We start from the raw sequence: 12,796 nt of genomic DNA on the forward strand, positions 1-12,796 counted from the left end.
TCGCCGCGACGCCGGGTGCACCCCGGCCCGGGCTCTCCCCGCTGCCGCGCGGCCTCGCTCAAAATTGTGCAAATCTCCCGGAAACTCCCCGAATCCCCTGCCCGGCTCACTGGTGCTTTCATTGCAGCAGCAGCAGCTCCAGGCCCAGCACCTCTCTCACGCCGCGCACGGCCCCCCGGTCCAGCTGCCGCCGCACCCCTCGGGCCTCCAGCCGCCGGGCATCCCGCCGGTGAGCGGCAGCAGCTCGGGGCTGCTGGCCCTCGGCGCCCTGGGCAGCCAGGCGCACCTCGCCGTCAAGGACGAGAAGAACCACCACGACCTGGACCACAGAGGTGAGGGCGGCGGGGACCCGGCCCCGGGCTTTCTGCGCCCGTTTAGGACAGCGAAGGCAAATTGCTGCAAAAAAACGACGCCGGCAAATTGGGCTCTGGTTGATTTGCTCTTGTTCCCCCTGAGTTTGCATGTGGGTTCAAGTGCTTGGAGGCTTTGGGAAAGGCTTGCTGCAAACCCTGCCTCCCCCTGCACCAGCGGCTCCTCTGCGGGGTTTGTGGGTGCCCAGACGCTTTGCAGGCATCGCTTTTCATGTGCAATCCCTTGTGCTTAGCCATGGGAGTAGCAGCAGAAAGCAAAGCCTCGCTAGAGCGCGTGGGAACGCACGTGGGTGAGGTATTACTTAAAAAAAGCCAACCAACCAAAAAAAACCCAGTCCCAAATAAGTAGGAAGGTTATCTGGCCTTGGTGGATTGCAGTGCAACCCTCCGGCTGGCTCCTCCCCATCCCAGGGGAAGTCTACGCAGAGGCTTTCCCTGGCCTGGAAACCAGCAATATTCACCAGCAAACTTGTTGTTTTATCTTTTTATTAGAAATGAGAAAATCTCTTTAGTAGAGAAATGGTGTGTGACTTCAGTTGCAAATCAACAGTGTTGAAGATTTTCCTTGCAAGTCCGCCTATCCATTAATATAGCAAGATCTGAGATCTTTCCCCTAAATACGTCCATTTAGAGGGTAGTTACCTTACAATGTCACCAACCCATTAGCTTCTGCTGCTTTTGGATTTGAGGTTTTTTTCTTCCCCATGAAAATCAGTGAGCAAAATCCATTGGAAGCAATTACGCAATTGCATGCATTTTTTCGGCATGGATTTAAATCACCCGGAGATGCCAGGGAGGTTGGGGCTGTTTGTGTACAAGTTAATGACTAGCCCGCATCCCGGCAGCAGCGGGCAGCCCGGCCGCTCAGTGCCACCTCCCCGGCGTTGGCGGCTTGGCGTGCCAGAGCCGCGGGTCGATGCCGTTTCCTTTGTGCTTCGGCGCGTTTCCTTTGCACGCTGTGTGTTTTGCTGTGTAAATCACAGAAAAAAAGCTGGGGGAGGAGATAGTGGGAGCTGGTTGCACGGGGGAAAGCAGTGCTAAGATGAAGCTGAAGAGAGACGAGGTACGTCCCGAGTTAAGGCAGGAGGCCTTAGGTCACGGGGAGCCTCTGGGTTTATCTTCTGTTTTAAGACTTATCCTAACTTGCTTTGTTTTTCTGCCTGCTCTTCGCGTTGGCTGTGACCTCGCCTCTGACGCCGGCTTCCTCCAAAGAGCGAGACTCAAGTGCAGTAAGTGCAGTTACCTCCTTTTTTATTTTCCTCCTATTATCTTAGTTTCTGATCACTGCGCGCTTCTATTTTATCTATCGCTCTAAGGACCAGGCGTCTGGGTGTGAGCTTGAGAGATGTCTTTCGTATGGGTCATATAAAAATAATAACGAAGGGTGCGAGGCTGCGCCCGCTCCGCCTCGGTCGCGCCGTGCCAGGAGACCTCCTCCGTGCCAGCCCGGAGATTTGGTTTAAATCTTTTTGATTGCCGCGCGGCTTTGAGGTGCGGTTTCAATTGACTAAGCTTTGTGAATGAGCGCAGTCAAGTCTGCGCGGATAAAAATCCTTCGGTGATTAGGAAAGCTATTTTATTCCTGATCACTCTTCTATTATCTTGGGTCATCTAATCTGTCGGGATGGCTCGGGCTATTACGCTGCGTTAAGTAGGACTTGGAAGGTCAAGCAGTTAACTAACCGTCTAAGCAGCCGCGGCGGAGGGCGGCCGGCACCTCCAGCACAGCTCCTTTCTCTGGTCCGCTGACATCCCTGCGTTGAGGGCGGGTTTTAGTTCTTGTTTTCACCGGGTTCTGCCCTACAGCGCACAAGTGGGTGGTTAGCAAGGAGAGGGGAAGGTGGCGGTGCCGCAAATGTTTTCCATGGGCTGAGGCCAGGGGAAGCCTCCCGGTCCTGGGGCGTGCAAAGCCCTGGGGTGTGCAAAGCCCCCGTGCAAAGCCCCCCCATGCAAAACCCCCGTGCAAAGCCCTGGGGTGTGCAAAGCCCCCCCATGCAAAGCCCCGGCTTTGCAGCTCTCTCCTGCGCAGCATCCTTGCAGCCCCAGGACCGCAAACGGGCCTCTGCAGAGCCGAGGGTGGCCGGGAAGCCCGGTGCCGCTCGAGGGGGGAGAGGGGAACCAGGCACCGCTAGCCTGCCCACGGGGGGGGGGCACCGGCACGGGGAGGGGGCTGTGAACGATGGGAGCCATAAAACAAAACCCGGAGTATTCCCTGCGGAGGTTTAATGCGCACGATAATCAGAGTTAGTCATTCATATTTTCCTAGCCTTGCCTGAGCAATAAAAAATATTTAGTTTCTTGGCGGCGGGCCAGCAGCGGGCTGAATGGATCGATGCCTCTAAATGCCTGACATGATTCTCGGGTAGCTGCGAGGTTTTTCAGCATGACTGCCCGAGAAGAAAGGCCCCGGTGTTATCCAAAGCTGCTTATTGGGTACCGAGGAGAAACATGAACTGCTTTAGTTCTCCCTTTCAGCCGGGAAGAAAGGCAGGCAGAGGAGCTTAGAAGCGTTTCTCCTTAGCAGGGGTGGCAGGCTCTGGTATAAGAAATGAAATGATGGTAATTTCTCCTGCAGCTCGGAGAAACTAATTGAATCGCATCTGCGGGGGGACGTCGCTGTTCTGCAGGGCTGCCGGCGGGGCCGAGCTGCTGGGGTTTTTCCAGCTCTCGCTGACGGAGGCTTCGCGCTGCCATTTTCGCTCCGAGCCAACATTTGGCATGCGAGGGGCCTTCCTGGAAAAGCCAATGTGTTTAGCGTTTTCTGGATTTTAGTGCTTGCAAACGAACGCAGAAACCCCCTCGCTAACCGGAGCCGTGCTGGGTGGCTCTCAGCACCCCCGGCGCCTGTTCACAGGGATTTTTTGGAACATTTTCCGCAAGCCCTTTGGCTCGGCCGAGCTCGGCTGCTGCTGCGGTTCAGCCGGGCCGGAGATGGAGCGGTCCCCGCTGCAACGGCCCCCTCGCGCGGGTCTGCCCGACGCACCGCTCGCGGGGCTTGGGAGTTTAAGCGGCTTGTGAAATCCCGTTTTCTCACGTTTCTGACTCTTTTTTCCTGTTATTCCAGAATAATTCCGTCTCGCCCTCGGAGAGCCTGCGAGCCAGCGAGAAGCACCGGAGCTCCACGGACTACGGCATCGACTCCAAAAAGCGGAAAGCGGAGGAGAAGGACAGCATGAGCCGATATGTGAGTCGGGAGCTGGACCGTGCAGTGCGGGCGCCGGGGCAGGACGAGGCGCGGAGGTGCCCATGGGGGCCTGGGGTACCCGGCACCCCTCGCGTAGGGCTTTGCATGGAAAGAAGCAGGTTTTGGGTAAAAGTCTTCGAACGTGGCACGGGTGGCGTCTGCCTGACGCGGGCTCGGGAGCCCCCGCGGGGTTGTGACTCGCTTCGCGTTTCAGGACAGCGACGGCGACAAAAGCGACGACCTGGTCGTGGACGTCTCCAACGAGGACCCCGCCACCCCCCGCGTCAGCCCGGCCCACTCCCCGCCGGAGAACGGCATAGACAAAAGCCGCGGGCTGAAGAAGGGCGACGCGCCCAACAGCCCGGCCTCGGTCGCCTCCTCCAGCAGCACTCCCTCCTCCAAGACTAAAGACCTGGGCCACGTAGGTGCTTCGCCCGGCGGGATGCCGCGGGGTCCGGCCTCGGGGTGCCGGCGCCCGAGCCTCACCCTCCGCTCTCTCCCCTCTCCGGCAGAACGACAAGTCGTCGACGCCCGGGCTCAAGTCCAACACTCCCACGCCGAGGAACGACGCTCCGACCCCGGGCACGAGCACGACTCCGGGCCTCCGGCCGATGCCCGGCAAGCCGACCGGCATGGACCCGCTGGGTGGGTGCCGTGCCGCGGGGATGCCGGTGCCGCGGGGAGGCTGGAGCCGTGTGGTTCCCGGTGCTGTGGGGATGCTGGTGCTGCAGGGATGCTGGTGCCACGTGGTTCCTGGTGCCTCAGGGATCCCAGAGCCATGCGGTTCCCAGTACTCTGGGGATGCTGGTGCCGCAGGGATCCCAGAGCCATGCGGTTCCCGGTGTCGCGGGGATCCCAGATCCATGCGGTTCCCAGTGCCGCAGGGATGCCAATGCCATGCAGTTCCCAGTGCCACGGGGATCCTAGAGCCATGTGGTTCCCGGTGCCGTGGGGATGCCAATGCCATGCAGTCCCCAGTGCCATGGGGATCCTAGAGCCATGCGGTTCCCGGTGCTGTGGGAATCTCGGTGCCACGCGGTTCCCAGTGCCGTGGGGATGCTGGTGCCATGCAGATCCCGGAGCCATGTGGTTCCCGGTGCCGTGGGGATGCCGGTGCCCTGCAGATCCCGGAGCCATGTGGTTCCCGGTGCCGTGGGGATGCCAGTGCCGCCGGGATCCCAGTACTGTGGGGATCCCAGCGCTGCAGGTCCGCCGGCACCCCCGGCACGGCTTCGGCACGTGTCCCCCGTCGGCAGCACGGCAGCCCTGGGGGGGCGAGGCTCCTCGGGGGCTTAATGCAGCTCGGGAGGAGGACGCGGGTCGCTCCGGCTGTCCCCGCCGCCGGATAAGGGGGAGGCGCAGCCGTCGCGTTTGCATCCCCTCCGTCGGGACGAGCGGGGACCCGGCGGGAACCGCGCGGCTCCCGGCTGGCGCGACCGCGACCGCGACCGCAACCATCCCTCCCCGCCGCAGCCTCGGCCCTGAGGACGCCCATCTCCATCGGGGGCTCCTACGCCGCTCCCTTCGCCATGATGGGGCACCACGAGATGAACGGCTCCCTGAGCAGCCCCGGCGCCTACGCCGGCCTCCACAACCTCCCTCCGCAGATGAGCGCCGCTGCCGCCGCCGCCGCCGCCTACGGCCGGTCGCCAATGGTGAGCTTTGGAGCTGTACGTAGCACTTTTAGCTCCTTTTCTCGCTCACGGTGGGGCGGTGGGAAGGGGGGGGACCGGGCGGTGGGTGCCGGGGTATCGGTGGCTCCCTTTGGAGGATGCCCGGAGCAGAGCCACCCCCCTCGGGGTGCTGAGCATGTGCCGCTGCACTGGGGTGTCTGTTAGCCTCTGCCCTTGGAAAATACTCGTGGCACAGCCACCATCACCTTTTTGTGCTAAATACTTGCTCGTGCATGTCTAAGGTGAAACCCGATCGAAACAGCAGCTGAAACAGTGCTGCTGGTGCCGGGGTTGGGGTTTCCGCGGCACCCAGCCCCCCCGGCGCTCGGCGCACGGCCGGGAGGCTGCGGCACGGCTTGGCCGCTCGTGTCCCCGCGGGGCTCGGGTGCAGCAAGGGGGGCGAGTGCATCCACATTGCAGACCCGAACTCCTTGGCTAATTCCCGAGTCCTTTCCCCTTTCTGCTGGGGGGAAAAATGAGGTTAAGCTCTGCGGTAGCCTGGGAGAAGAGGGAGACGCCGTGCTCGGACCCGTGCCGGCCTCACCCGCGCGTCTCTCGGCAGGTTGGTTTCGACCCGCACCCGCCCATGAGGGCGCCCGGACTGCCCACCAGCCTGGCCTCCATCCCCGGGGGGAAGCCGTAAGCCCTCTGCGTTCCTCGGGCACGGGCGGGTGGGCGGCGGGGTGGGCGCGCGGCCCCTCCTCTCCCACGGCCGGACACGGGCACGGGAGCGCGGGGCTTCGGCCGGGGCGCGGCAGTGGCCTCCAGGCACCGGCCGGCCCCCATCACCTCCTCTTCCTCCTCTTCCTCCTCTTCCTCCTCTTCCTCCTCTTCCTCCTCTTCCTCCTCCCTCGCGGCCGCCGCGTTTGCAGCCCCCGCTCCCTCCGGGGCTGACGGCTCCCGTGCCTCCCCCGGCAGAGCCTACTCGTTCCACGTGAGCGCCGACGGGCAGATGCAGCCGGTGCCCTTTCCCCACGACGCCCTGGCGGGCCCCGGCATCCCCCGGCACGCCCGCCAGATCAACACGCTGAGCCACGGCGAGGTGGTGTGCGCCGTGACCATCAGCAACCCCACGCGGCACGTCTACACCGGGGGCAAAGGCTGCGTGAAGATCTGGGACATCAGCCAGCCGGGCAGCAAGAGCCCCATCTCCCAGCTGGACTGCCTGGTAAGGGGGAGGCGGGCTCGGGGGGGACCGGTCCCCTCGCGCGGGGACCTGGAGCATCCTGCTCGTCGCTGAGCAGAACTCGTCCCTTCTGGTGGGACGTCCGTCCCTCCCGGTAACGTCCCCGTTGCTCTGCCTCCCCCAGAACAGGGATAACTACATCCGCTCCTGCAAGCTGCTGCCTGACGGCCGCACGCTGATCGTGGGAGGGGAGGCCAGCACGCTCACCATCTGGGACCTGGCGTCCCCCACGCCCCGCATCAAGGCCGAGCTGACCTCCTCCGCCCCGGCCTGCTACGCTCTGGCCATCAGCCCCGACGCCAAGGTCTGCTTCTCCTGCTGCAGCGACGGCAACATCGCCGTGTGGGACCTGCACAACCAGACGCTCGTCAGGTGCGGGCACCTAGCCGCGCGTGGCCAGAGCAGGAGGGTGGGGAGCTTTGGACTGTGCTTGCGTGTGAGCTGGGGTTTTTTGGGGCGTGTTTTGGTGTGAGAACCTCAGGGGTGGCAAGGAGAGACCCAACTTGTGCTTTCTGCCCATGACTTAACCGAAGGGGCTCCCTCAGGCTGGCGTGCCGTGGCAGAGGAGACCCTCCTCCACGTTAGCTGCCAGTTTGCCAGTGGCCGAGCCCGAATTAAGGAGATGGGAGGAGAGCAGTGGGGTTTCCAGATGTCCTTGGTGTGAGGAAAGCCTTGGAAATGCAACCTGAGTGGAAACGGCTGTGGTGACACCGGGGTTTCTGGAGAGCAGCGTGCAGCGTAGGGCACGTCGTGCAGGCAGCCCTCCTCCCCGTGACGCCGATGCAGGGCCTGCAAAGCACATCCCAAACGTGATTCCCCGACTGCTCCGTTTAAAATGCCCCCTTCCCTTTCCATGCCTCAGCTCCCCGCGTCTGGCCTTCCGTAGCCTTGCACAACCGCAGGCGCTTTCTGAGCTCCCTTCGAAACCACCCACGTGGTTCTGCTAACGCTCCTCCTCCAAGGGTTGAATTTCTCTCCTCGAAGGCAATTCCAGGGCCACACGGACGGCGCCAGCTGCATAGACATCTCGCACGACGGTACGAAGCTGTGGACCGGCGGCCTGGACAACACGGTGCGTTCGTGGGACCTGCGGGAAGGCCGGCAGCTGCAGCAGCACGACTTCACCTCCCAGGTGAGCGCCGGGTGCCCCTTTGGCCCGTGAAGGGGAAACATCCTGGCCGTGCTCTGGAGCTCGTCGCCTCGTTTAGGCTTAACGTCACGCGGCGCGTGATGGAGCGAGGCGGCAGCAGCCAGGGGCTGGATGCCGGAGACCCGCGGGGGTTTCCCACCAGCACGGGCTGGCCCCGAGGCGGCGGGGGCTTCCCCTGCTCGGAGCACGGTCCTCGCCAGCCCTCGCTTTGCGCAGGAATGTCCCGCGTGTAACGTAAAAGCGTTCGAGGCAGGAAGAGCTGCAGGGCTCCCCTGGCTGTTGTTTTGGCTCCTCTTTCATTGCTTTTGCATCCGCTGCAGGACTCTGCTGCTGTTAAGACAGCGCCGCGTGTCTCGGGATGCTGCTCGGCTCTTCCAGGCGTCTCGGTGCCCAGCGCCTGCGGGATCGCCGCCGAGCCTGGCACCTGCGTCCGGGGAGCCCCGAGAGCTCCTGTCCGGCGGGGCAGAGCTGGGGCTTGGTGTCCCCCGGGAGCGGCCGCGGCCGTGTCTGCGGGGACGGAGCCGTCCCCGTGTCCCGGGATTTCCGCTGTATTAGCGCTGGGCGTTGCGAGGCCAGGCACCCCGAAGCCGTGCCGCCGCCGTTTCCTATCGCCAGGAACGGTGCCTCGGAGCTTGTTTAGTCGTGCTGCTTTCCGTGCAGCTTTCTATCCTGGAGAATGCCGGAAAGGTGCTTTCTGTCCAAATGCACCAATACCCCGGCGGGAGCCCCGTCCCTGGGAGAGGCTGCGTTTCCGCCTGGGATGCCTCGTGCAGCGCACGGGGAAAGGATCATGCTGCAGGGCAGAGCCGTTTCCTTCTGGCTCCCGGGTTTGTTGAACCCGGCGTTTTGGCAGCTCGGGACGGTTGGTGATTTAGGACCGGGCTATGTCCTTTCCAGCCCATCGGGCCGTGTTGGTCCTCTGCCCCGGCAGAGCCGGAACTGGCAGCGGGGCTCGGGTTGGGCTGTGCCGGCACCAAGGTGGGGAAGAGCAGCAGCGAGCGCGCTCGTCCCCTCGCTCGTGGGACGGGTCCGTCCTTAGGTCACCGTCGCGTGGTCCCGCTCCTGTCCTGGGGGCTCAGCTTTGGTCACCGACGGCGGGGACCTGCCTCCTGCCCCCAGGACCGGCAGCGGACCGCGATCCGCGTCGGCACCGAGGCGGCCGCGTAGCGCCCGGGGGTCTGCCGGGCCCCCACCGCTGAGGCCGTGCGCGTGTCCTTGCAGATCTTCTCGCTGGGGTACTGCCCCACGGGCGAGTGGCTGGCGGTGGGGATGGAGAGCAGCAACGTGGAGGTGTTGCACCACACGAAACCCGACAAGTACCAGCTGCACCTCCACGAGAGCTGCGTCCTGTCGCTGAAATTCGCCTACTGCGGTAAGTTGCTCCAGCGTTTAGGGATGCTGTGCTCTCCCGGATTGCTGGGATTAAGGTTAGACCTGCGCCTAAGAGCTCGAGCGAGGACCGCAGCAGCCGGCTCCGCAGCCGGGTGCCGTGCATGGCACGTGCAGAGGCTTCCAGCGGGATTGGCCCTGCGGATGATGAAATTGGGGATTATCCCTGTAAAAACCATCCTGCTGCACCTCCTGATCGAGGTTGCGGATTGCCGGACAGCATCTCGGAGGGGGCGAGGGCGCCCAAAGCCCTGCGGGTGCCGCGATGCGAGGGGCAGCGCAGGATGCTGCGCACGGAGAGGGGCTGGGACGGGCGTCCTGCGAAACCCTCCAGAGGAAATCTTCGGAGCTGCTAACGCCCTGGGTCTCTGCTGGCCCTAGGTAAATGGTTCGTGAGCACCGGGAAGGACAACCTGCTCAACGCCTGGCGGACGCCCTACGGAGCCAGCATCTTCCAGGTACGGGCGGCTCCGGGGCGGAGGGGGGGGCAGCGCCGGCCGCGGGAAACCGCCCTGACTTTCCCCTCCTCCCCCCTCCAGTCGAAGGAGTCTTCGTCCGTCCTGAGCTGCGACATTTCGGCGGACGACAAGTACATCGTAACCGGCTCCGGGGACAAGAAGGCCACAGTCTACGAGGTCATCTATTAACGCGGATTTTAACGGGGCCATCGGCTCCGGCAGGACGGAGGGACGCGGGCGGCCGCGCGGCCGGGACGGTGACACGGGCCCCGGGCTCGGCCAGGCGCCCGTGGACCGAGGCGGCGCATCCCGTCGGAAGCCTGGCTGGAAAACGTACGGATTCACTTGGAGGTCTGCGAATATGGCACACATTGAAGCCCTAAACAAAATGTTGGTTTTGGTTTTTAGGGTTTTGGTTTCTTCTTTTTTTTTTTTTTTTTTGGTTTCCTGGTTCTTTCCGTCTGCGCTTTGGTGGCACTATAAAGGACTTATTTTTTATTGTGACTTTTTTTTTTTGTGCATTCTGCATAAGACTTGTGAAAAATGTAAATACCGGACTAGTGAATAGAATTGGAAGGGTGGGGGCCCCCTCCCGGTACACTAGTTGTGTATTTTTCGTCTGCTGTAATTGTATTCCACTGATGGTTTTGGTGGTGGCAATTTTTTCCCCCCCCCCCGCCCCCGCGTCCGCTCGGGACGCCCCTTTGACACGCAGCTTGCAGCCAGACTGAGCAAAGGCGTCCACTGGTGAAAGTTGTTCCTGCTGTCGTACACGTGAGTCGTTCGGTGTGTGAGTCGTGTGTGAACACTGTATGGACTGGAGCGGAGCCCGTCGGGTCTTCGGCTGCTGACGGGACATCAGCAAAACAATCAAGTTTTTATATGGATTTTTGTGCTCGTATGTTTGAAGAAAAGAGGAAGTCCACAGTCTCGGAAACTTCTGCTCAAGCCCTTCTTGCTCTTCGGACATAAACGATGAGGAATGGTTTCAAAGAAAGCGTAGTAAATTCAGCTCAGGGAGCCACGAAAGATAATAGCAACTTATGTGTTTTGTATTCAAATGAAAGTAAAGAATTAGAATTGATAACCTTTAAAATACAATTTTTTAAAACAAAGTTTACTAACAAGTAGGGTTTGTGTGTGGTGGGGGGACGGGGCTGGCTTTGGTAGGGTCCTGTGGCCACGTGGTCTCGTGTCTTCTGGTATATAGGTTTCGACGACGCAAACCCCCTCCCCGCCCAGGCCTGCGTTTCAGCGTTTTGTACTAAAGGGTAAAAGAGAAATAACGGGAAATAAAAGTATTTGTGTAGCAGAAGCGCTCACCCTGTATTGTAGCATACGGAGGAGAATTTTTATACTACGTTTTTATGAATTATTTTTTAATTTTTGATTTTGATCCGGTCACAAAGCAATTAGGGCTAAGGTGGAAGCTGCCCGTTTCGGATGCAGCGCCGGGCAGGGCGGCGGGGACGGCATCGCCGCGGCAGCATCCCGGGGCACCCGCGGCATCGCGGCTGCGGCGGAGAGGAGATCTCACGGGAAATGTCTTTTCCCTTTTGAAAAATACCGTTTTTTGAGGTGTTTTGCCCTTTTCTGTTAAAAGCAAAAATAAGGGAAACGCGGAGAGAAGAGAAAGCCCGTTAAAGAAAACCTGCATTTTTAAAGAAAGTGGTTTCAAGTGCGGTTATGCTCAGAAAAAGGGCTGGGGGAAGCCCCCCGCATCCGTGCGGGGTTATCGGCGGCAGCGGCTCGTGGTCCGTGGCCGGCTCGCTGGCAGGACGGGCGACGCCGGACCCTCCGCCAGGGCTGTGCCGGCGGGGCTTGGAGCTATGGAAAAATGGGAAGCTCCGCCGCCGGCAAGGCTGCCGGGAGCCCCTGTCCTGCCTGGTCACCGGTTTGCACGTCGGTGCTGCTTTTTCTCCAAAAAGAAAGGAAGGGACTGCGTGCGGCTCCGGCGGCGGGGGGTACTGAGTCAGGCTTCTCGACTTTGCACCAAAGTATGTAGCAGAATATGTACAGCTGTTAATAACTACAACTGGTTTTTGTAAAAAAGGGAGAAAAAAAGGGGAAAAAAAGAATAAAAAGTAAATGTAATGAAGTGCAAATGAAAACAAAGTGTCTCTAAACCATTTGCTCTCTGGAAACGTGCATGGAGTTGTTGATGGAGCCAGGCCGGCTGCGGAGAGGGGCCCGGGTCCGCCTGCGCCCTCCTCCCCCGGCCCTTCCCGCGCTGCGGGGTGCAAGCGATGCCGGAGTCAGCCGGGAAGCGACCCCGACGCCGGCGCTTCAGCAGCCACGTTAGCCCCGCGGCATCGCTGCCAGCCTGTTTGCTTTCTCGCTTCCCCGTGACGGATGTTTGCAAAGTGCTTTCGGTTCCCACCCTGCACCACGAGGACACGTGGACGGGGCTGGCCGCGTCCCGCCACGCGCGATGCTCTGCCAAGGACCTTCCAGAGCATCCGGAGGCCGTGCAGGGCCTGCTGCAGGGCATCCCTGGCCCCGTCTCTCCTCCTCCTTCCGGAGATGAGACCGAAGAGAGAACCGGGGTGCTTGGTTTGCACCGTTGTCTGCAGCGAGCAGCCCAGCAGCAAGACGGAGCAGAGCCTTGAAGAGGGACGTTGGCCTCTGCCTGCAGCAGAACTGCACAGAGCAGGGTCCGGCCGGGGGGGCCACGGCCCTCCACCTGCAGCGACCGTCCCTGGGGCCCCGCGTGGCTGCATGCATTGGGGGGGCTCGCTCCGTGCACCGAAACCCTCGCTGCCCCGTGGAGCATTGCCGTGCTTTCGGCCCGGGCGCCCCGACGGGGACCGAGCACTTAGCGTGAACCGGGACACACGTCGCGTCCGGCCGGGGCTCCCCGTGATGGATCGAACACGACAGACCCTGCTGCGAGGGAGGCGCAAAAAGCCGGAGCAGCACTCTAACTGCTCGGGTTTCCGATAATGCACGGCGGTAAATGCTTACGAGTGCATTTAAATCTGATTTCAAGTTGAATGGAATGAGGGCTGCACACATGGGACCATTACAAGATAAAAATTGCAAGAAATCCGTTGTTGTAAAGTTTGGGGGAGCGCGGCGGGCGGGAGGAGAGCGGTTTCCCCGGCCGCGCGGCTGCTGCTGCTCCGCTGCCTCTCAACAGTTCCCGGCAAACTGTTGCCCTTTGCAATTAATTTGGTTTGACTACAACCTTTCAGAAAGTGCTGACGGAGGAGGTGTTAAATCCACGAGCAGTCGCTCTGATTTCCATTTATGCTATCAGCAAGGCTCTGGCTGCACGTACTTTGTAATTAAAGCAGTCCAAGCCCTGCACACTAATTTTTGATTAGAGATTCATAAGGGGGTTTTAAAAAGCTTTTAGTTCAGCCTTGGCCCGGTGCTGGTGCGG

General features: G+C 61.2%; 1 protein-coding gene across 7 annotated transcripts in view; it reads left to right on the top strand.

Moving 5' to 3' along the window:
* The window catches only part of TLE3 (TLE family member 3, transcriptional corepressor), a 28,421-nt gene extending 16,912 nt beyond the window's left edge, over positions 1–11,509 (top strand). For 2 of the 7 annotated variants that reach the window (XM_064517815.1, XM_064517819.1), the window contains exons 8-20: positions 128–332; positions 1,584–1,600; positions 3,436–3,555; positions 3,770–3,976; positions 4,068–4,200; positions 5,029–5,225; positions 5,791–5,867; positions 6,147–6,396; positions 6,539–6,786; positions 7,399–7,546; positions 8,786–8,936; positions 9,335–9,411; positions 9,493–11,509. In XM_064517815.1, coding sequence (XP_064373885.1) covers positions 128–332; positions 1,584–1,600; positions 3,436–3,555; positions 3,770–3,976; positions 4,068–4,200; positions 5,029–5,225; positions 5,791–5,867; positions 6,147–6,396; positions 6,539–6,786; positions 7,399–7,546; positions 8,786–8,936; positions 9,335–9,411; positions 9,493–9,600 — 1,938 coding nt within the window. In that variant the 3' untranslated portion in view covers positions 9,601–11,509. The remainder of the gene's footprint in view (positions 1–127; positions 333–1,583; positions 1,601–3,435; positions 3,556–3,769; positions 3,977–4,067; positions 4,201–5,028; positions 5,226–5,790; positions 5,868–6,146; positions 6,397–6,538; positions 6,787–7,398; positions 7,547–8,785; positions 8,937–9,334; positions 9,412–9,492) is intronic. The other 5 variants (XM_064517818.1, XM_064517821.1, XM_064517816.1 and 2 more) reach the window with 3 other exon arrangements.
* The last annotated feature ends 1,287 nt before the right edge of the window (positions 11,510–12,796 follow it).

This window comes from Dromaius novaehollandiae, chromosome 10, assembly GCF_036370855.1.
Source record: "Dromaius novaehollandiae isolate bDroNov1 chromosome 10, bDroNov1.hap1, whole genome shotgun sequence".
In the NCBI taxonomy this organism is placed as follows: domain Eukaryota; kingdom Metazoa; phylum Chordata; class Aves; order Casuariiformes; family Dromaiidae; genus Dromaius; species Dromaius novaehollandiae.